The sequence below is a fragment of the Macrobrachium nipponense genome, chromosome 36 (genome assembly GCF_015104395.2).
Source record: "Macrobrachium nipponense isolate FS-2020 chromosome 36, ASM1510439v2, whole genome shotgun sequence".
In the NCBI taxonomy this organism is placed as follows: domain Eukaryota; kingdom Metazoa; phylum Arthropoda; class Malacostraca; order Decapoda; family Palaemonidae; genus Macrobrachium; species Macrobrachium nipponense.
In genome coordinates, this window is record NC_087220.1 from 41,723,819 (window position 1) to 41,738,934 (window position 15,116).

General features: G+C 34.7%; 2 protein-coding genes across 3 annotated transcripts in view; one reads left to right on the forward strand and one right to left on the reverse strand.

Moving 5' to 3' along the window:
• The window catches only part of LOC135203577 (uncharacterized), a 139,970-nt gene extending 125,191 nt beyond the window's left edge, over window positions 1–14,779 (forward strand). The window contains exons 4-5 of one of the 2 annotated variants that reach the window (XR_010311957.1): window positions 7,407–7,474; window positions 13,611–14,779. The gene's annotated coding sequence lies outside the window, so the exon portion shown is untranslated. The remainder of the gene's footprint in view (window positions 1–7,406; window positions 7,475–13,610) is intronic. The other variant, XR_010311958.1, reaches the window with a different exon arrangement.
• LOC135203579 (cyclic nucleotide-gated cation channel subunit A-like) overlaps window positions 5,468–15,116 on the reverse strand; it is a 198,866-nt gene continuing 189,217 nt past the window's right edge. Inside the window, 1 exon segment of the mRNA XM_064233339.1 lies at window positions 5,468–13,493. Coding sequence (XP_064089409.1) covers window positions 13,193–13,493 — 301 coding nt within the window. The 3' untranslated portion in view covers window positions 5,468–13,192.

Below are 15,116 nucleotides of genomic sequence, written 5' to 3' on the forward strand. Positions count from 1 at the left end.
GATAATGGAAATAAATTTTTAGATTCCTTCGAAATAAGTAACATACTTTGGGGCAAGTTTTACCAAAACAAGTATAGTGACGAAAATGTAGACAAACATTTTAAAAAAGTTAAAACAAAGCAGAATCTATTATACTTAATTTTGAAACAAAGGAAGATATATATTATTATAAGTTCAATATGGAAAAGTTAGAATATGCTCTCTTGAGCAGCAATAAATCTGCCCCTGGAGGTGATGATGTTTGCTTTAAGATGATTTGCCACCTAGCACCTTTGGCAAAATCATACTTATTAAAATTTTACAATTATTTATGGCTCCAAAACTTGTTTCCAGATGAATGGCAAAATTCAATAATAATTCCTATACTCAAACCCCCAAACCGGGAAAAGTTGCTTGTAATGTGAATAATTATAGACCTATCTCATATGAACAAGTTATTGGAGAAAATGGTGAAAGAAACAAATTACATTAGCCGTCTTTTTCTGCATTCAAAAGGCATACGGCACTACATGGAGGTGTGCAATATTAAAAGCGGTACATAATAATAACATACGCGGGCTTCTTCCTAAATTTATTAAAAACTTTATGACTGACTGCACTTTTCAGGTGAGAATAGATAACGTTTTTTCCAAAATATTTCCACTTGAAAATGGAGTTCCACAAGGTAGAGTCCTTAGTGGTACTCTGTTCACATTGGCAATTAACGACATCAGTAACATGCTACCGGTCAGAATTAAAAGTAACTTGTATGTGGATGATTTTGCAATATATTACACATCACGCATAAAACATGCAAAGAGAATTATTAATAAAACTAATAAAAATAGATGAATGGGCCTCATCAGTAGGCTTTAGATTTTCCATAGAAAAAAACCCAAGCTGTCATGTTTTATAAAAGTAAAATTTGGAAAAAGGTGAAGAAGCAGAATTAAAAATGAGAAACCATAATGTACCAATTAGCCAAACTGCAAAATTTTTACGTTTGATATTTGATACACACCTCAACTGGAAAGCCCATATAACTTACATAAAATCGAAATCCAAAAGAGCATTAAACCTAATTAAAAAACTATCGCACAAATTGGGAGCTGATAGACATACTCTTACTATACTATATAAAACAACAGTGCTATCAATCATTGATTATAGAAGTGAAATATATGGGTCGGCTTCAGAAGCAGCGCTGAAAGTATTGGACCCAATTCACAACGAAGGCCTAAGAATATGCACAGGAGCATTTAGGTCCTCACCAGTCTCCACTGTGCAAGTTGGATGTGGCGAACTGCCACTATCCCTTCATAGAGAATTCATAACCATGAAAAGTGCATTAAGAATCAAGACAAGTGATTCACCAACAAAAATCTATTTGAGCTAAGGGATGTCTATAAACAATCATTCACCACCTTTCCCAATTAGAGCTAATAGACTGTTCGAGTCATTAAATATAAATATATACATACAAGTACCTCCAGTAGTAAAGTTACCACCCCATTGGACTTTGATTAAAGTAAGGACTTGCACTCACTTGAAATCTTTATCAAAAAGTTCTGTATTTATCCCAGAACACCATAAACAAAAAACCATAGACCATATAAGACAAAAAAGTTCACTATGCAATATATATACCGATGGGTCTAAATCGCAACATGGAGTAGGATATGCAGCTATATCCCAGAACAAAACATATCAATTTTCTTTACCCAATCATGCCTCGGTCTTCCCATTGGAGTTGTGTGCAATCAAAGTAGCTATCAATTAACAGCCATAGTCTCTGCCCTGGATATAGTTGTGCAAAGTAGCGACACTAATTTTGTCATTTACTCTGATTCCAAAAGCACTTTAGAAGCTATTAAAACATTCAATAGCTTCCATCCGTTAGTTCAAAAAGTTCAGGAATCGTTCCTCCATTTGTATTATTTGCGTAAATCTGTCTCTTTCTGTTGGGTCCCTTCACATGTGGGGATTTGCGGAAACGAGATGGCAGATAGGGAAGCGAAAGCTGCTAGTGTCTCATCAGAAACAGCCTTTAGTAAAGTGCCTCATACAGATCTAAAAGGTCCTTTTATTAGGTCTTATATTTTAAGCAAATGGCAAGAAAGATGGACTTCTCCTCATCTTTGCCAATAATAGAAAGTACAGAAATATTAGAAATAATATATTGCCGTGGCCTTCGTCTTTCCAGTCTGATAGGCGAACAGAAATAGTTTTAAGCAGACTGAGGATTGGGCACACTTATTTGACCCATCAGTTTATTTTAGAAGGGGGCAGCCTCCCAGAGTGTGCTTGCGGTGGCGAGATGCTAACAGTGGAGCACATTCTGGTTGCTTGCCCCAGATATTTTAACCAGAGAGAGAGATATCTTAGGGGTAAATCCCTTTGTGATATTTTGGGAGATGAAGCAGATATTTCTGCTCTCATCTCCTTTTTAAAGTCTATAAACATTTTTAATAACATTTAATTATTTTTTATCTATCACATCATAGATATATATATTTATTTATTAAGCATTTTCTTCATTCATTTCTTCATTAATTCATTCATTTCTCATATGGTAATTTATATATGAACCATTTTCTTCATACACTTATTAACTCATTTATTATGTAATTTATTTACTCTCCATTACGGCGCTGAATGGCTTATTTGGCCCCAGTGCCTGGGCTTTTGCCCTAAAACTCATACATCCATCCATCCAAAGTAGCTATCAAAATTATAAAGCAAACATCATTCCATAATTTTTATTTTTAGTGACTCAAGAAGCACTATAGAAGCTGTTCAGAGTTACTATAAAAAAATAATATTTAACAGCAAATTCAATTTGAACTCCACAAATTGTATAAAAATGGAAAAAAAACTGAAATATGTTGGATCGCTCATGTGGGGTAAGAGGAAATGAAGAGGCTGACAAAGCAGCTAAATAAGCAGTCCACATGATGAAAGCAAATGTAAACATCCCTACTAGCGATTATATAAGATATATAAAAACAATAATTTTAGATAAATGCCAAAATGTTTGGAATGAAGAGCCTGAAAATAATAAATTAAAACCAATAAAACTGAATGTTAACAAATGGAGTTCAGCATATCAGAGAGAGAGAGAGACGCACTGCAAGGTGTTGGTAACTGTCAGACATGTCTTGTGTGAGTGTCCAAAGTATGACCAGCAGAGACTGTCAACTTTTGGAAATAAAACAATAAAAGAAATTTTGTCTATCTTTTACATTTTCACTAGTTCTGATTCTGACTTTTCTGAGGAATTGCGATTTAATTGGTGAAATATAAAACATTAGAGCGTTTAGTGAATTTTAGAACAAAATTTCAAAACGTTAAAACTAATTCTGATTTTTAAAATACAGTTTTAGTATGTATGTAAGGGGAACATGGGTGAATGTATTTATGTAATGCAATACATTACTTAAATACAAATATTTTCCATATCTGTAAGTAAACCCATGACCCAAGGGGTCATTGGCGATATAGGAGGGTGATCAACAGCCATAACAGGACGTAAAACTAGACCATGCCATGCAATGCTTGCAGTGGCCTGGTTGCATTTGTCTGTATAAACAATTATCAACAATTCTTGTAAACAGGTCACAACACCTTCCATGGGAAGCTGTCGACCTATTCACCTGTAGCGGAAACACATGACTTCTGAGCCGTATGGCTACGTACTTGGTATTTCTTGTAAACGCTGAGATAGCTAGTGTTAAGCTATCGATGCGACCCTCTTGTAAAGTCAGTTCTACCTAAATCCTCAAACTGAGCGGTCATCTGACCAACTTTTCCTATACTCCAGTGATGGAGCAGAGAAATAAAGTTGTTAAGAAGTTAATTCAGAAAGTTTGAGTAATCTCCCCAATTCTGAAGAAGAAAATCTACGTGATGTCACTTCAACGAGAAAGGGAAAAAGAACCACAAATGCTTGCGTATCACAGTCGCAAGAATAGACACATAACTGATCTCTGTCCTATACCATTGTAAGTGGTGGACCAGAGACAATTAAATTTATTGTGTGTGTGTTCTAGTATGAAAGTATTTGCCTTGGTGCAGTTTTTTTTATATTTATCCTGAATGACCAATTTGTTCCCAGTTCTTGCCTGGCATTTTATCTAATCCTTCGGGCCAGCCCTAGGAGAGCTGAAAATAAGCTCAGTGGTCTGGTTAAACTACTTTAATAATGAATGAATCCTACGAGCCCTCCCACTTTTAATCCATTTTCCGCACCTGGTTCCCTCGCTTCCATACCCAATGCTATTGCCAGAGTACAGTCTATTTTTGTTAAGAAATTAACAAAATATTTTGATAATTCAGAGGCGGGGTTAAGAGTACCTTCTACTTTTGAAGGAATAAAAACTCCTAGGAAGCTGTAGCTAGATTACTCCTCTCTACAGTATGTTCTAGAAAGTAGGTAAAGGGATACAGGTTTTTGTTGGGTAAGACAGTTTATTTGGATGACATATGGTAACGTGATGGAAGGTGAAGGGTCATAAGTTGCTTGTCCATGAGATCTAAGCTGCCTCTACTGCTTGACTGTTTTTTTAAACATGATATAAATTTGGCCAACATTGTGAGATGGTAAACCACCTATGTGAGCTTGCACATGACATATTAGGACAGGTAGTAACAGTAGGCTTTGGATTTGATTGACTTGCCAGCCTCTTCTTTCATTCCTCCTCTTGGCACCCTTTGATGCAGATATTTCTGGGATTAAACTTTCAGCTCTTGTTTTTATTTGAGCAGTGGGTTCATTTACCAGTCTCATCTCCATTACTGTATACAAAGCTAACTCCCATCCCTGATGTCATCTTTGCAGTTTAGCTAGATTTGTCCTTTCATTTTTTCCTCTCAATTTCTCATTGCTGTGTTCTTGCTGCTGATAAAAATTTTTTAATAGAATTCTGACCTGAAGTTTTCAATAATTGTTGGTACCTCAAAGTTGGGAATCTTATACTACTGTCAATACCTAAGCAAGATTGTTTTCCATCAATGCTGAACCATTGGGTTTCAGCATGCAGGGAACTTGAACCCGGGAACATTTTAGGCCAAAACATTTCAGCTACTTGGTGAAACCATCTCTCTGCTCCTTTACTGTTCAAGAATTTTCATTGTGGCAGAACCTTGACCAAGGTTCAGCCATCCTACCTTCTTTTCTTCCTTTTCGTGCACCAGCTTAAGTTAATCAAGAACTATGTCATGTTACTTTTATTAGCATCCTGGCATCTAGAAACTTCAGGGATATTCCAGCCATTACCTCTTGACTGTCCAAGGTTATATTTATGGAAGTACAGCATTTTCCAATGACAGATAAAAAGGAAGATTGACCATAAGTATTATAGGATGTAATTGTTGATCTGTGTGGAGACTGGAGATAAGGTCCTGCATTTTCTTGGGTAAAATATGTATTCAGTAGTCATTTGCAGGATAACTGTAGCTTCTTGAAAATGATTAGTATAAAAGTTGGGTAATTCAAACAATTTTAATCTTTCATATTTAATACGGACGGAGTCTTGAGTGTTTTATATATCAGATGTAGAGTTGATCTTATATCAGTTTTAATGCATAAATTTCAGTATCACAATTTCATTCAACATGTAACAGGGTATAAGCTTCCATGATGTGAAGTTTGCTGTATTAAATTCTTCATAATTTTATGTGTAACTTAAATTTAAACAGATTGCATAAAAATATATATAAAAAAATTGCGTACAGAGAAAGTAGGATAACTTTTGACAGCACTGCACAGTTTTGATGATAACATAGCATATAAGAGAGAATACTTGCAAAAATTCTGTAAATGGTCACGATTGAAAATTTTCCATTAAATTCTTAATACTAATAACAAGACTTACAGGCTTGATTACAACTGAGATTGCACAGTATTCATTACCTGGTGTTCGTATGTCATCTGAATTCAGTGATATTATGATTGTACCAATATTGTGTAAAGGGTATACTGTATGATACTATATACAAGGCTTGAAGTACACAGTGCAAAATATATAGTTTAACATTTTCTCAACATTTATTTATAACTTGCACGTACAGTACATCTAATCGTACTTATGAAGGCTCGAGGGAAGTTTAGGATACATAATATATATTTATTTATATATATGTACATAAGTTTTATATATCTATATTATAGGAAATGCCATATTCTTTAAGTTGATCCAACCTCTTGTGTACCCATACTTTAAAGGCAATTTATGATGTACTAAAACATCCTTATTTCATGTGGATCCAATATACGTACTGTAATACCAATTATATAGACATGTCAGCTGTCAAAATAAACCTCCATCTAATTTCCCTTACTCTAATAATCATAATCTGTACTTAAAATATGTATAAAAATAATGATTTAATAATTTTCATTATTATACCAAGTCATAAACCTGATTGACAACACAGTTTGGCAACAGATTTGTCAGTTAAAATTGCTTAACCACCTTAAACATTGACAAAGGAATTTAAGAGCAGTAACTGAAGTTTAGTCATACAAAACCTCACAAACTAAAAGAAGTGTTTTATGTAGTTAAAAAGATAATTAGAGAAATAAGCAATTTTTTCTTACCGTTATGAAATCATATAATGAATATTGCATTTTTTTACAAAACATAAAGTAACAGGTGGACTTTGGTAATAAACACGAAAGGTAATAAAGTATTTAAAAGGAATATCAGTTGTAGAAGTACAGTGTCGGCTAATTACCGATGTTTTGTGCGATATTTCCCAGTGCGGGAATAACCTTTAAACTATTATTTCCATGCCAAGTTTTGTGGACTGAAGTAGTTCAGAATGCACTGAATATAATGAACAAGTGTCAGAAAAGTGTGATTTAGAAATGATATCCAAATTGTAATAGGAGGGGAGACTGTAATGTATACTCTTGCACAACACACACAACTTATAAATAGGTAAGAGTACAGTTTGCAAATAAAAGAAATTAGTCCTCTCCAAACACTGAATAATATTTGGTAAGTGATGGTCCTGAAAATGTTTTGAAACCAGTGATAATCTTGAATGTTAAATTACAGGTTATAGGTTTTGGATTTACGTTCTTTTACAAATGCATTTTTAAACAACTTTTCTTGATGTACTGGTAGAAATATGGTGGGTACAAATATAAAAAAACAAAACTTAAAGACCGAAGGTTTGTTCCGTGTATGAACAAAGTTTATACAGTCAGGAATAATTTCCAATATACTTGAGTTTTGTGCCCATTTGTCAATAAGCAATCTGTGAATCTAATTTACTCTGAATTTTGTAAATTTTGTAACTTCTTTACAAGTCAGATATGGTATGACTTCAATGTCTCTTCTGTGTAGTAGAGCAGTGTGCCAAACCATCATATTTCACATGAACTATTTCACTCACTAATTCTTTTTGGTTGTTAATGACAGTGTTCAAAATCCTTCTCAGTCAAGTTTCTGAACTTTGTCCTTAATTATGGAAAGACATCCATTTTGAGGTAAGTTTGTATATTATACATAGAATACAAAAATGCATTTTTTAGTTTTGTCTGCCTGTAGTAAAACTTTGTGTAACAAATTGCTTTCTTGAGGGGGGGATGGTATTCATTGCTATGGTAATCAAATTAATCTTTTAAGTTTAAAATGAGTACTCATAACTCAGGTTAAGAGGCAAAACTTAGTCTTCTATATTCAGAAATAGTGTAGTTATTCTAATGTCAACACTGACCGAGATGATAATCTAGACCATTTGGTTTGCATAATTCAGCCTTGTGTATGTGTGTTAAGATTTCATCATGTTCGTGTGTTTTGACATGGGTCAGAGAAGAAAATGCTGTAGTATGATGAATACCAGGACAAGAGTACAGTATTTTCACTGATGACCCATTTTATATGGATCTCTTCACAATTTTCTGTTGACATATCTTGTATTGTTTTCTTAAGAACTGGTATCTTTAAGGTATGTATGTGGAGAATATAGGGATGGTCATACAGCAAAGGCTTAGGTTTCCCTCAAGACATGCTGACCACATAATGCATGTCTGAAAGTTCAGCCTCAATTCAGTATGCACACTGGTTAGAAATTCTTTCTACAGGCTGGTTACATCATTGTGTTTAGGTTTCAATATAGATTTTTCTTGTATTAGGTCTTGGCGGATTTTTGTCAGGGCCTGATCTAAGTGTATTAGTTTTAGTGAGCAGTAGTGTTACTAACATATAGACAAGGCCAAGGCCTGAATTCCCTCAAATTTTAACAAGGTATGAGTTTGCAAAACTGTTCTCCATCCACCCATTAATAGTAAGAATCTCTTTCTCAGACTTGGGGAGGGATATTTCAGCTTTTAACTGAAACAAGAGATGGTATACTTTTTCACATAGGGTTGATCATTGCTGATTAAGTTGGCTTTATGTCGAGTAACAATTTAAGACCCCTTCATCTGCCCAGGTCATAAACTTGTTTCCATTAGTATAATTTTCATCATATCACATGCTCATACATCTGGTCACTATTCTCTCAAAAAGAGAGGGCATAAATCATACTATAAACACTGCTACTTAACTATAGTATTTGTGAAGTAAACATTTGCTCCAAAACAAATCAACACTTGTGAAAGACTTTATTACAATGATACTGATCACAGACAGTCAAGGGTAAATTTAATTCTCTCTTGACTGAAAAAACCTCAAGCCTAGATTATTCCCCCATGCCTAAGTTCCTGCTCATCTCTGTGAACTCCAGTGTGTTTCATCCTTGTAACTTCTCATGCATCATCTGAAACTATTGTGCTTCTTTGTGTGGAAAAAATGCTATTTTCATGTTAGGTATTCATTTCTTCACACGTGTCTCGTTTGGTAAAGTTATTAGTCAGTTATAACAACAGATGTTGTTCTGGTTAAGTCCTTCCTATTTATGTACTTCTGAGGGTCATCCAGGATATGAACTTCCTTGAATACTCCTTCTTACTGCTGGGCTGACGGGGGTTTGTGGCTGTCTTTGTTTCCCAGATTTTGGTTCATGCTGCACCACACCACTATAGATTTCTCTATGGCTTCCATCTTTGAGGTGATTTGGTCATTGTTCTTCACCCAGGCTCTGTCTTCAGTTTTGCCTTTTATATCTTGCAGATGTATTTGCTACTTGCTTCCATATAGTATAAGATCTAGTTGCAAAGGGAAGATGTGACTTCTGGTTTGCTTTGGAATAGATCAATGATTAAAAAAAAAAAAAACGAGAAGTACACAAAGGTAATGCTGGTATGGACTATATTAACTAGTTAGGGGCACATAAGCAATGCTGGCTTCTGACACATGTTAAAAGGAAAACCTAAAGTTACAATATTTGGATGAAGATGACACTCTGGTACACCACCGATTGAATATCAAGGATTAGTAGCGGTGAAAAGTAAAAATTCCTTTTTTATGTGCTTGGAGAGTCTTCAAATTCAGGAAATGGCCAAGATACCCAACAGGTCGACACTGAGAACTTGGTTAAACAGGGCATATCCCAAAACAAAGTTATGCCTCTTACTGACGAGTAAAAATAATCGCCATTCAACTATGCAGAAGCATACTTACATATTCAGTCATGTGAATATTTTAAGTTATGCAGGAATCTGTAATTACCCAAAAGATAAATGTCTCAAGATTTATCCTTCAGACTTTTACCTTATGCAAGCAGTTTACTATTAGAGAAACTGAAAGTGTATATGTTAGCAGTCACATATACTCAACTAAAAATTTATAAGGTGAAGATTTTAGCAGTCTTGTACCATTACCACCACCAAAAAGTCCAAATCTATTACATCATGATTACTCAAGTTTTTGAACTACCACAGGATTACATCACTGTCTGTTTTGTTTCCTAACATGAGAAATGCCGATAACTGAAATTGTTGGCATTAAAAAAGTAAATAAAAAGCATCAGTAGAAGTAAGAGTAGTTCTAGATGCACAAGATTCAATAGAAAAAAATCACTGGCATTCACATTAAAGGTCTTTACTACTACTAATCCTGTTGACAAAGCATCTTCATCTTACTTAGAAATTTGTATATATACAGCTATGCACAGAACTGATGCTACATGATTGCATAGGATTTCATTCTAAATTCACAAACTGGCAACCTAACATGCTCCATGTATACCTATTATATCAATGCAAAAACACGATTGTTGCATAAAATAAGGTCAAATATGTTCCATAAGTGTGAAATCTGTCTTATATTTCAAAACTGTAAGAAAATGTGTAGCCAAATTTCAGAATAAACACTTACAAAACATTTTCTAAACTTTACTTTGCTTCACTCATTGCTGATGCATTTGACCAAAAGTAAGTCATCATCAAAGCTCAGTTTGATTGTTAAATAAAAAATGAAGAAAAATGTCATAACATTAATATTGCTTCCAAAGCAACCATAAAATTTGAAATGGTCCTAATTGATTGTTTTTATGTCTCAACATTGAAAAAATGTAAATACAAAAGTAGAATGTGCCCACTGATATCAAGGTGTGAGTAGAGCGTGTTTGATGCAACCATTAGAGTGGCGGTGCAACAAAAGCCACCTGGTGTAACTACATAGGTCTACAATGAAATTAATTTGAAAACCTTTATGTACTTTATATTTGTTAGAGGAATATTTGGATTTTCATACAAATAAAGTTGTTTATGATTTATTTCTTAACCACTTAAAAAATGGTGGCTTACTAGCAAATATTCACCTATGCAATTATTCTTTTGTCAAAGCCAAGATTTTGTTCATTGGCCTAGGTGTGTTTAGATTTCTTTACTTTACACTTTGCATTCACTCTATATTAACAATTTTGGGCCAGAAAGCAAATGAGGTTATCTACACATTCTTGCCCTTCATGTTACCTCATACAAGAATAAATTATACACCAAAGCGAGCAGAAGGACTTTTAAGAAAATTATATTTTAAGCCAGTTAAAAAATAAGTGTTCCTTATGCCTTGATATTAATACTAATAGATATTTTGATTAGTAGCCATCTTCTCCATATAATCAAAATCATCATCATCATTTATTCCTCAAAGAACAGGTAATCTACAAATAAATTCATTAGTAGGCTAATAGATTACATCTCGGAAGGCTTAGATTATTTTTTTAGGTCCATAAATCATTTTGCAATATACAGGCGACCTAAAACTTCATTCAAAGAAAACTTTTTGTAATTCATATTCCTATTTTGAAAATGTTATGACTGTTAAGCTTATTAGATCTACTGTTATAATGCTGCACAGGTAGTTATGTTGACCAGCCTGAGGAGCATATTAAGTGCTCTGTCATTGATGGCACCGCTAACCTTATTACACCGTACTTTGAACTAAGTAACATGAAAAGAAATCAGTTCAAATCACAGAGATTACAAATTATACCAATATATAAAAGGGATCTTATTTATATAACCATAAGAGAAATAGTGCTAGCTGTGAATTCGTAAACCTTTCAACATGCATGACAGAAATAAAAAAAGTTTTAACACCACTTGGCAACGTCATGTTGAGTCTGAGAATCTGGACGATACAAAAAGAATCATGTCGCATCAGATTTGAGCGTCACTGTATGTACTTAGAAATTTGTACATGTATGGCTCCAGCAAGGATTTTTTTTTCTTTTTTTTTACTTCCCCCCCAATCAGTCTTCCTTTACTGTAGATCTTTATGAATGCCTTTGAAGCATGCAACAGACACTCCTCAAACCCAATTGCTTTGTTGGTTTCCTGAAAAAGTACAGTATAAATATTGGCTAACCTTGTCTTTCTACATCGAAAATGAACAGTCACATAGACAGTGCATTATTAGGTATATAAATGAAATTGAAGGTTAACATTTTTGAAGTTCACATGGGGGAATTTTCAGTTAACTGTGGCTTCAACAAATGATAAACTGAGCGAACATATTACACTTAATTTTGTCATAGTTGAATGACTTGGCAGTGTGAAAACATGACTGACCAAGAAACTAATGTCATCAAACCTTTATTCCTTCATTATAATATTTATAAATACTTATTTAATAGTGAATATAAGTGGTCTTCTGGAGACTGATATTTTGAAGGCAGAGCAACTAAAGTGAAAATTGAAGATGATTTTACCAACTGGATAAATGCAGTCAATATTGTCAGTGAGAAAAATCTTTTCTATGTAAGCTTGCTAAAATTATTCTTAAAGTAATTTATTGTAAAAACTTAGGCCTTGAATTGCACCATACATATTTTGTTCTTTTATCATCATACTGTACCGTACATTACTAACGAGGATATGTGAAAAACTAAAATGTACTATGGCATGAAGTATGTTGTTCAGTGTTTCAATGTAACGAAATCATCTTTATACTTCAATAAACACAATACAGTTCCTGAATAGTAGTTACATTGATATCTAACTCCTTTCTTCTGTACCAGACAGATTCTAGAAGTCATTAAAGGCTTTTCCTGTTTTTGCAAAAAAAAAAAAAAATGTATGCTCAATATATTACGACAATAATTGTTGTAAATTATTCTATCTATTAACATGAGGTAACGTTGTGAATATGTGCTATGACAAATTTACAAATGGCTAGAATAGTTCCATCACATTTTTCATCACTTTCTCTCCTTTAAAGAACACCGTAGCTATGGGTCTATACTGTATGATGATCTTTATCACAATTGTACCGTACTTAAAATCTGTTAACACTTCTGCAAAAGTTGGTAGAAAATCCATATAAATATATATGTTTTGACATCATTTCATGTCTTTACATGAGTTGCTAATCAATGAATTGATGGAAAGTAAAATTTAGGCCTGAGGCCTGGCACTGTTTTCTAGTTAATGAGCTCAATGAAATTTACACGAGTGGCTTTATAATTCACACACATGAAATGGCGTCGTAAAAAGTAGATTATCAATTTATAGGAAGATTTTTCTAACCAGGAAGTCATTGGATATTTTGTATATATTTATATAAAATGGTACCATACTCGGAGACTAAAAAGACTATTGAGAATAGAGTTAAGTACTACTTTGTTAATTATGAGTAAGAACAGCTAGAGTAAATATGGGTAAATGCACAATTAATAGTTATCCAGAAATTGAATGGCAATGAGTATGATAAAAATGAATTCGATTACAGTATATCGTATACTGTACAAGTAACTGGTAGCATACAGTGTTTTGGTGTTACTGACTGATTAAGTGACTAAAAATGTTCACAAAGAAGCGTTAGATGGTATCCCTACGTGAGGGTGATGTAGGCACATTAATGGTAGGAGTGGGCAAAGGAAGAGTGGAGCATGGTTGAGCTGTAGGATGTGATGCATCAACACCATCCTCTGTATCCTCACTGGATGTTGGAAGTGTAGGTCCATTATGGTTTGCTGAAACTTGATTTGTGGGTGTAGAGGGTTGTATGACATTGTCTTCATCAGTCGGTGGCAGATGGCCTGGCACAGTAGAAATGGTTTCTCTTCGGCGAAGGTTTGGTGCCGCACCCAGAGGGAAGGGGGAAGGTGACATGTCAGTCCTATAAATGGGTTTGAAGAGTTACTTATATACATTTAAGAATTATTAATTAAATATATATTTAGAGTTACACATCAGTCTGTAATACAATACAGTATTAATTTTTTTTCTTTTACAGGATGCAAGAATGAAAAAGTTCTAATGCAGCTGCTGTACAATGACCTTTCTTGAACAGGAAAAGGATTGACATGCTGTGTACCGAAACAGAAGCCTAAAATAAAAAAAAGAACTGCCAATCCTTGACTTGATTTCAATGTTTTTATAAGATTTAGGCTGTCAAGCCATGTATACTGAGGCACTTCCAGCCATTCAACACTCAGGTTGTGAAAAAGGGAGTTGGAGTGGTGGAAAGCAAATGAGAGAGAGAGAGATGCTAAAATAAAAGGAGCTGAAGTACAAGGATCAAAGGGTGGAACTGGGAGAAAACCACTCAATGGAAGTACAGGAAAAGGCCAACAAAATCATTTAGTGATGCAAAAAATGCACCACATAAGGTGCAGTGACAGCAGTCCCTCTCTATGGGGACCAATCCTTGATGGCAGAGCTCGAGAGGAATATTTGTATTAATTTTCATGTTTAGTGAGCTCAACCTTGAAGCATTTAACTAGAGAATTCTCCACTTTGTTCATACGTGGAACAAAACTTCAGTCTTAACAATAAGATCCTAATCTCTTAGCACCAGCTGGAAACCAGTTATAAACAATCAAAGACTGTAAAGCAAGGCATCTGTGGCATCTGGCAACCCACATGTATACGAAGTGGAAGCTGGACACCTACCGAGTTTGGGACCTCAGTCACCTCACAACGCATCAGTCTTTCTTTGACTGCCTTGGAGTGTCGCGTTGTGGTCTCCTTCTCAAGCCTGTTGCTTTGTTTGCCCAATATTTCATACTTTTTAGTGTGTGCCTGTCCTTTTATCATGGATTCCTCCAAGAGTTCCAAGCCTTGTCAACTCATGTCTGGAAATTCAAGAGATTTCCATGTTCCAGGTTTTTGGGTGCTTCTGTTACAGATCCCATTCAATTTGCAAAAGATGCCATGCAAATTTTTGAAGTCTCTAATCTGTGCCCAGAATGTCGTTCCTGGTCTATATCTCAGTAGAGGGCTTTCCATTGTGGCGGGATCACAAGTGAAGCAACAAGATCTCCCCCACTTACTTTGATCATTTTGACTGACAAACTTTCTGCTCAGCCCTTCACATTACGAAATACACGCAGGACAATTGGCTTACCGAATACAGAACACGCAAAACACAAACACATATACTCACTTCAGACTCTAGATACTCTGGGCTAGACGCTGTGTCATCCACTGGATATAGGCTAGTCATCGAGACACAACAACTGCTGAATTTCACTACCCAAGACAGACAAGCACCAAAACCATACAACAACTCACAAAACAACAAACCAATCAATACGCAAACAAACACCAACAGCTCGAAACCAACACAACAAATCATACAACAACTCAAAACCAGCAGAACAAACCACTAACACAGTCTCCAACAGACAACTCACAAAACCATCAAAATGCAAAATCAAGTACAACAAACCTCTTCAGCTCAACAACCACCAGACAGACACATGCACAACAACCATACAATATCAATATCAATCAAGAA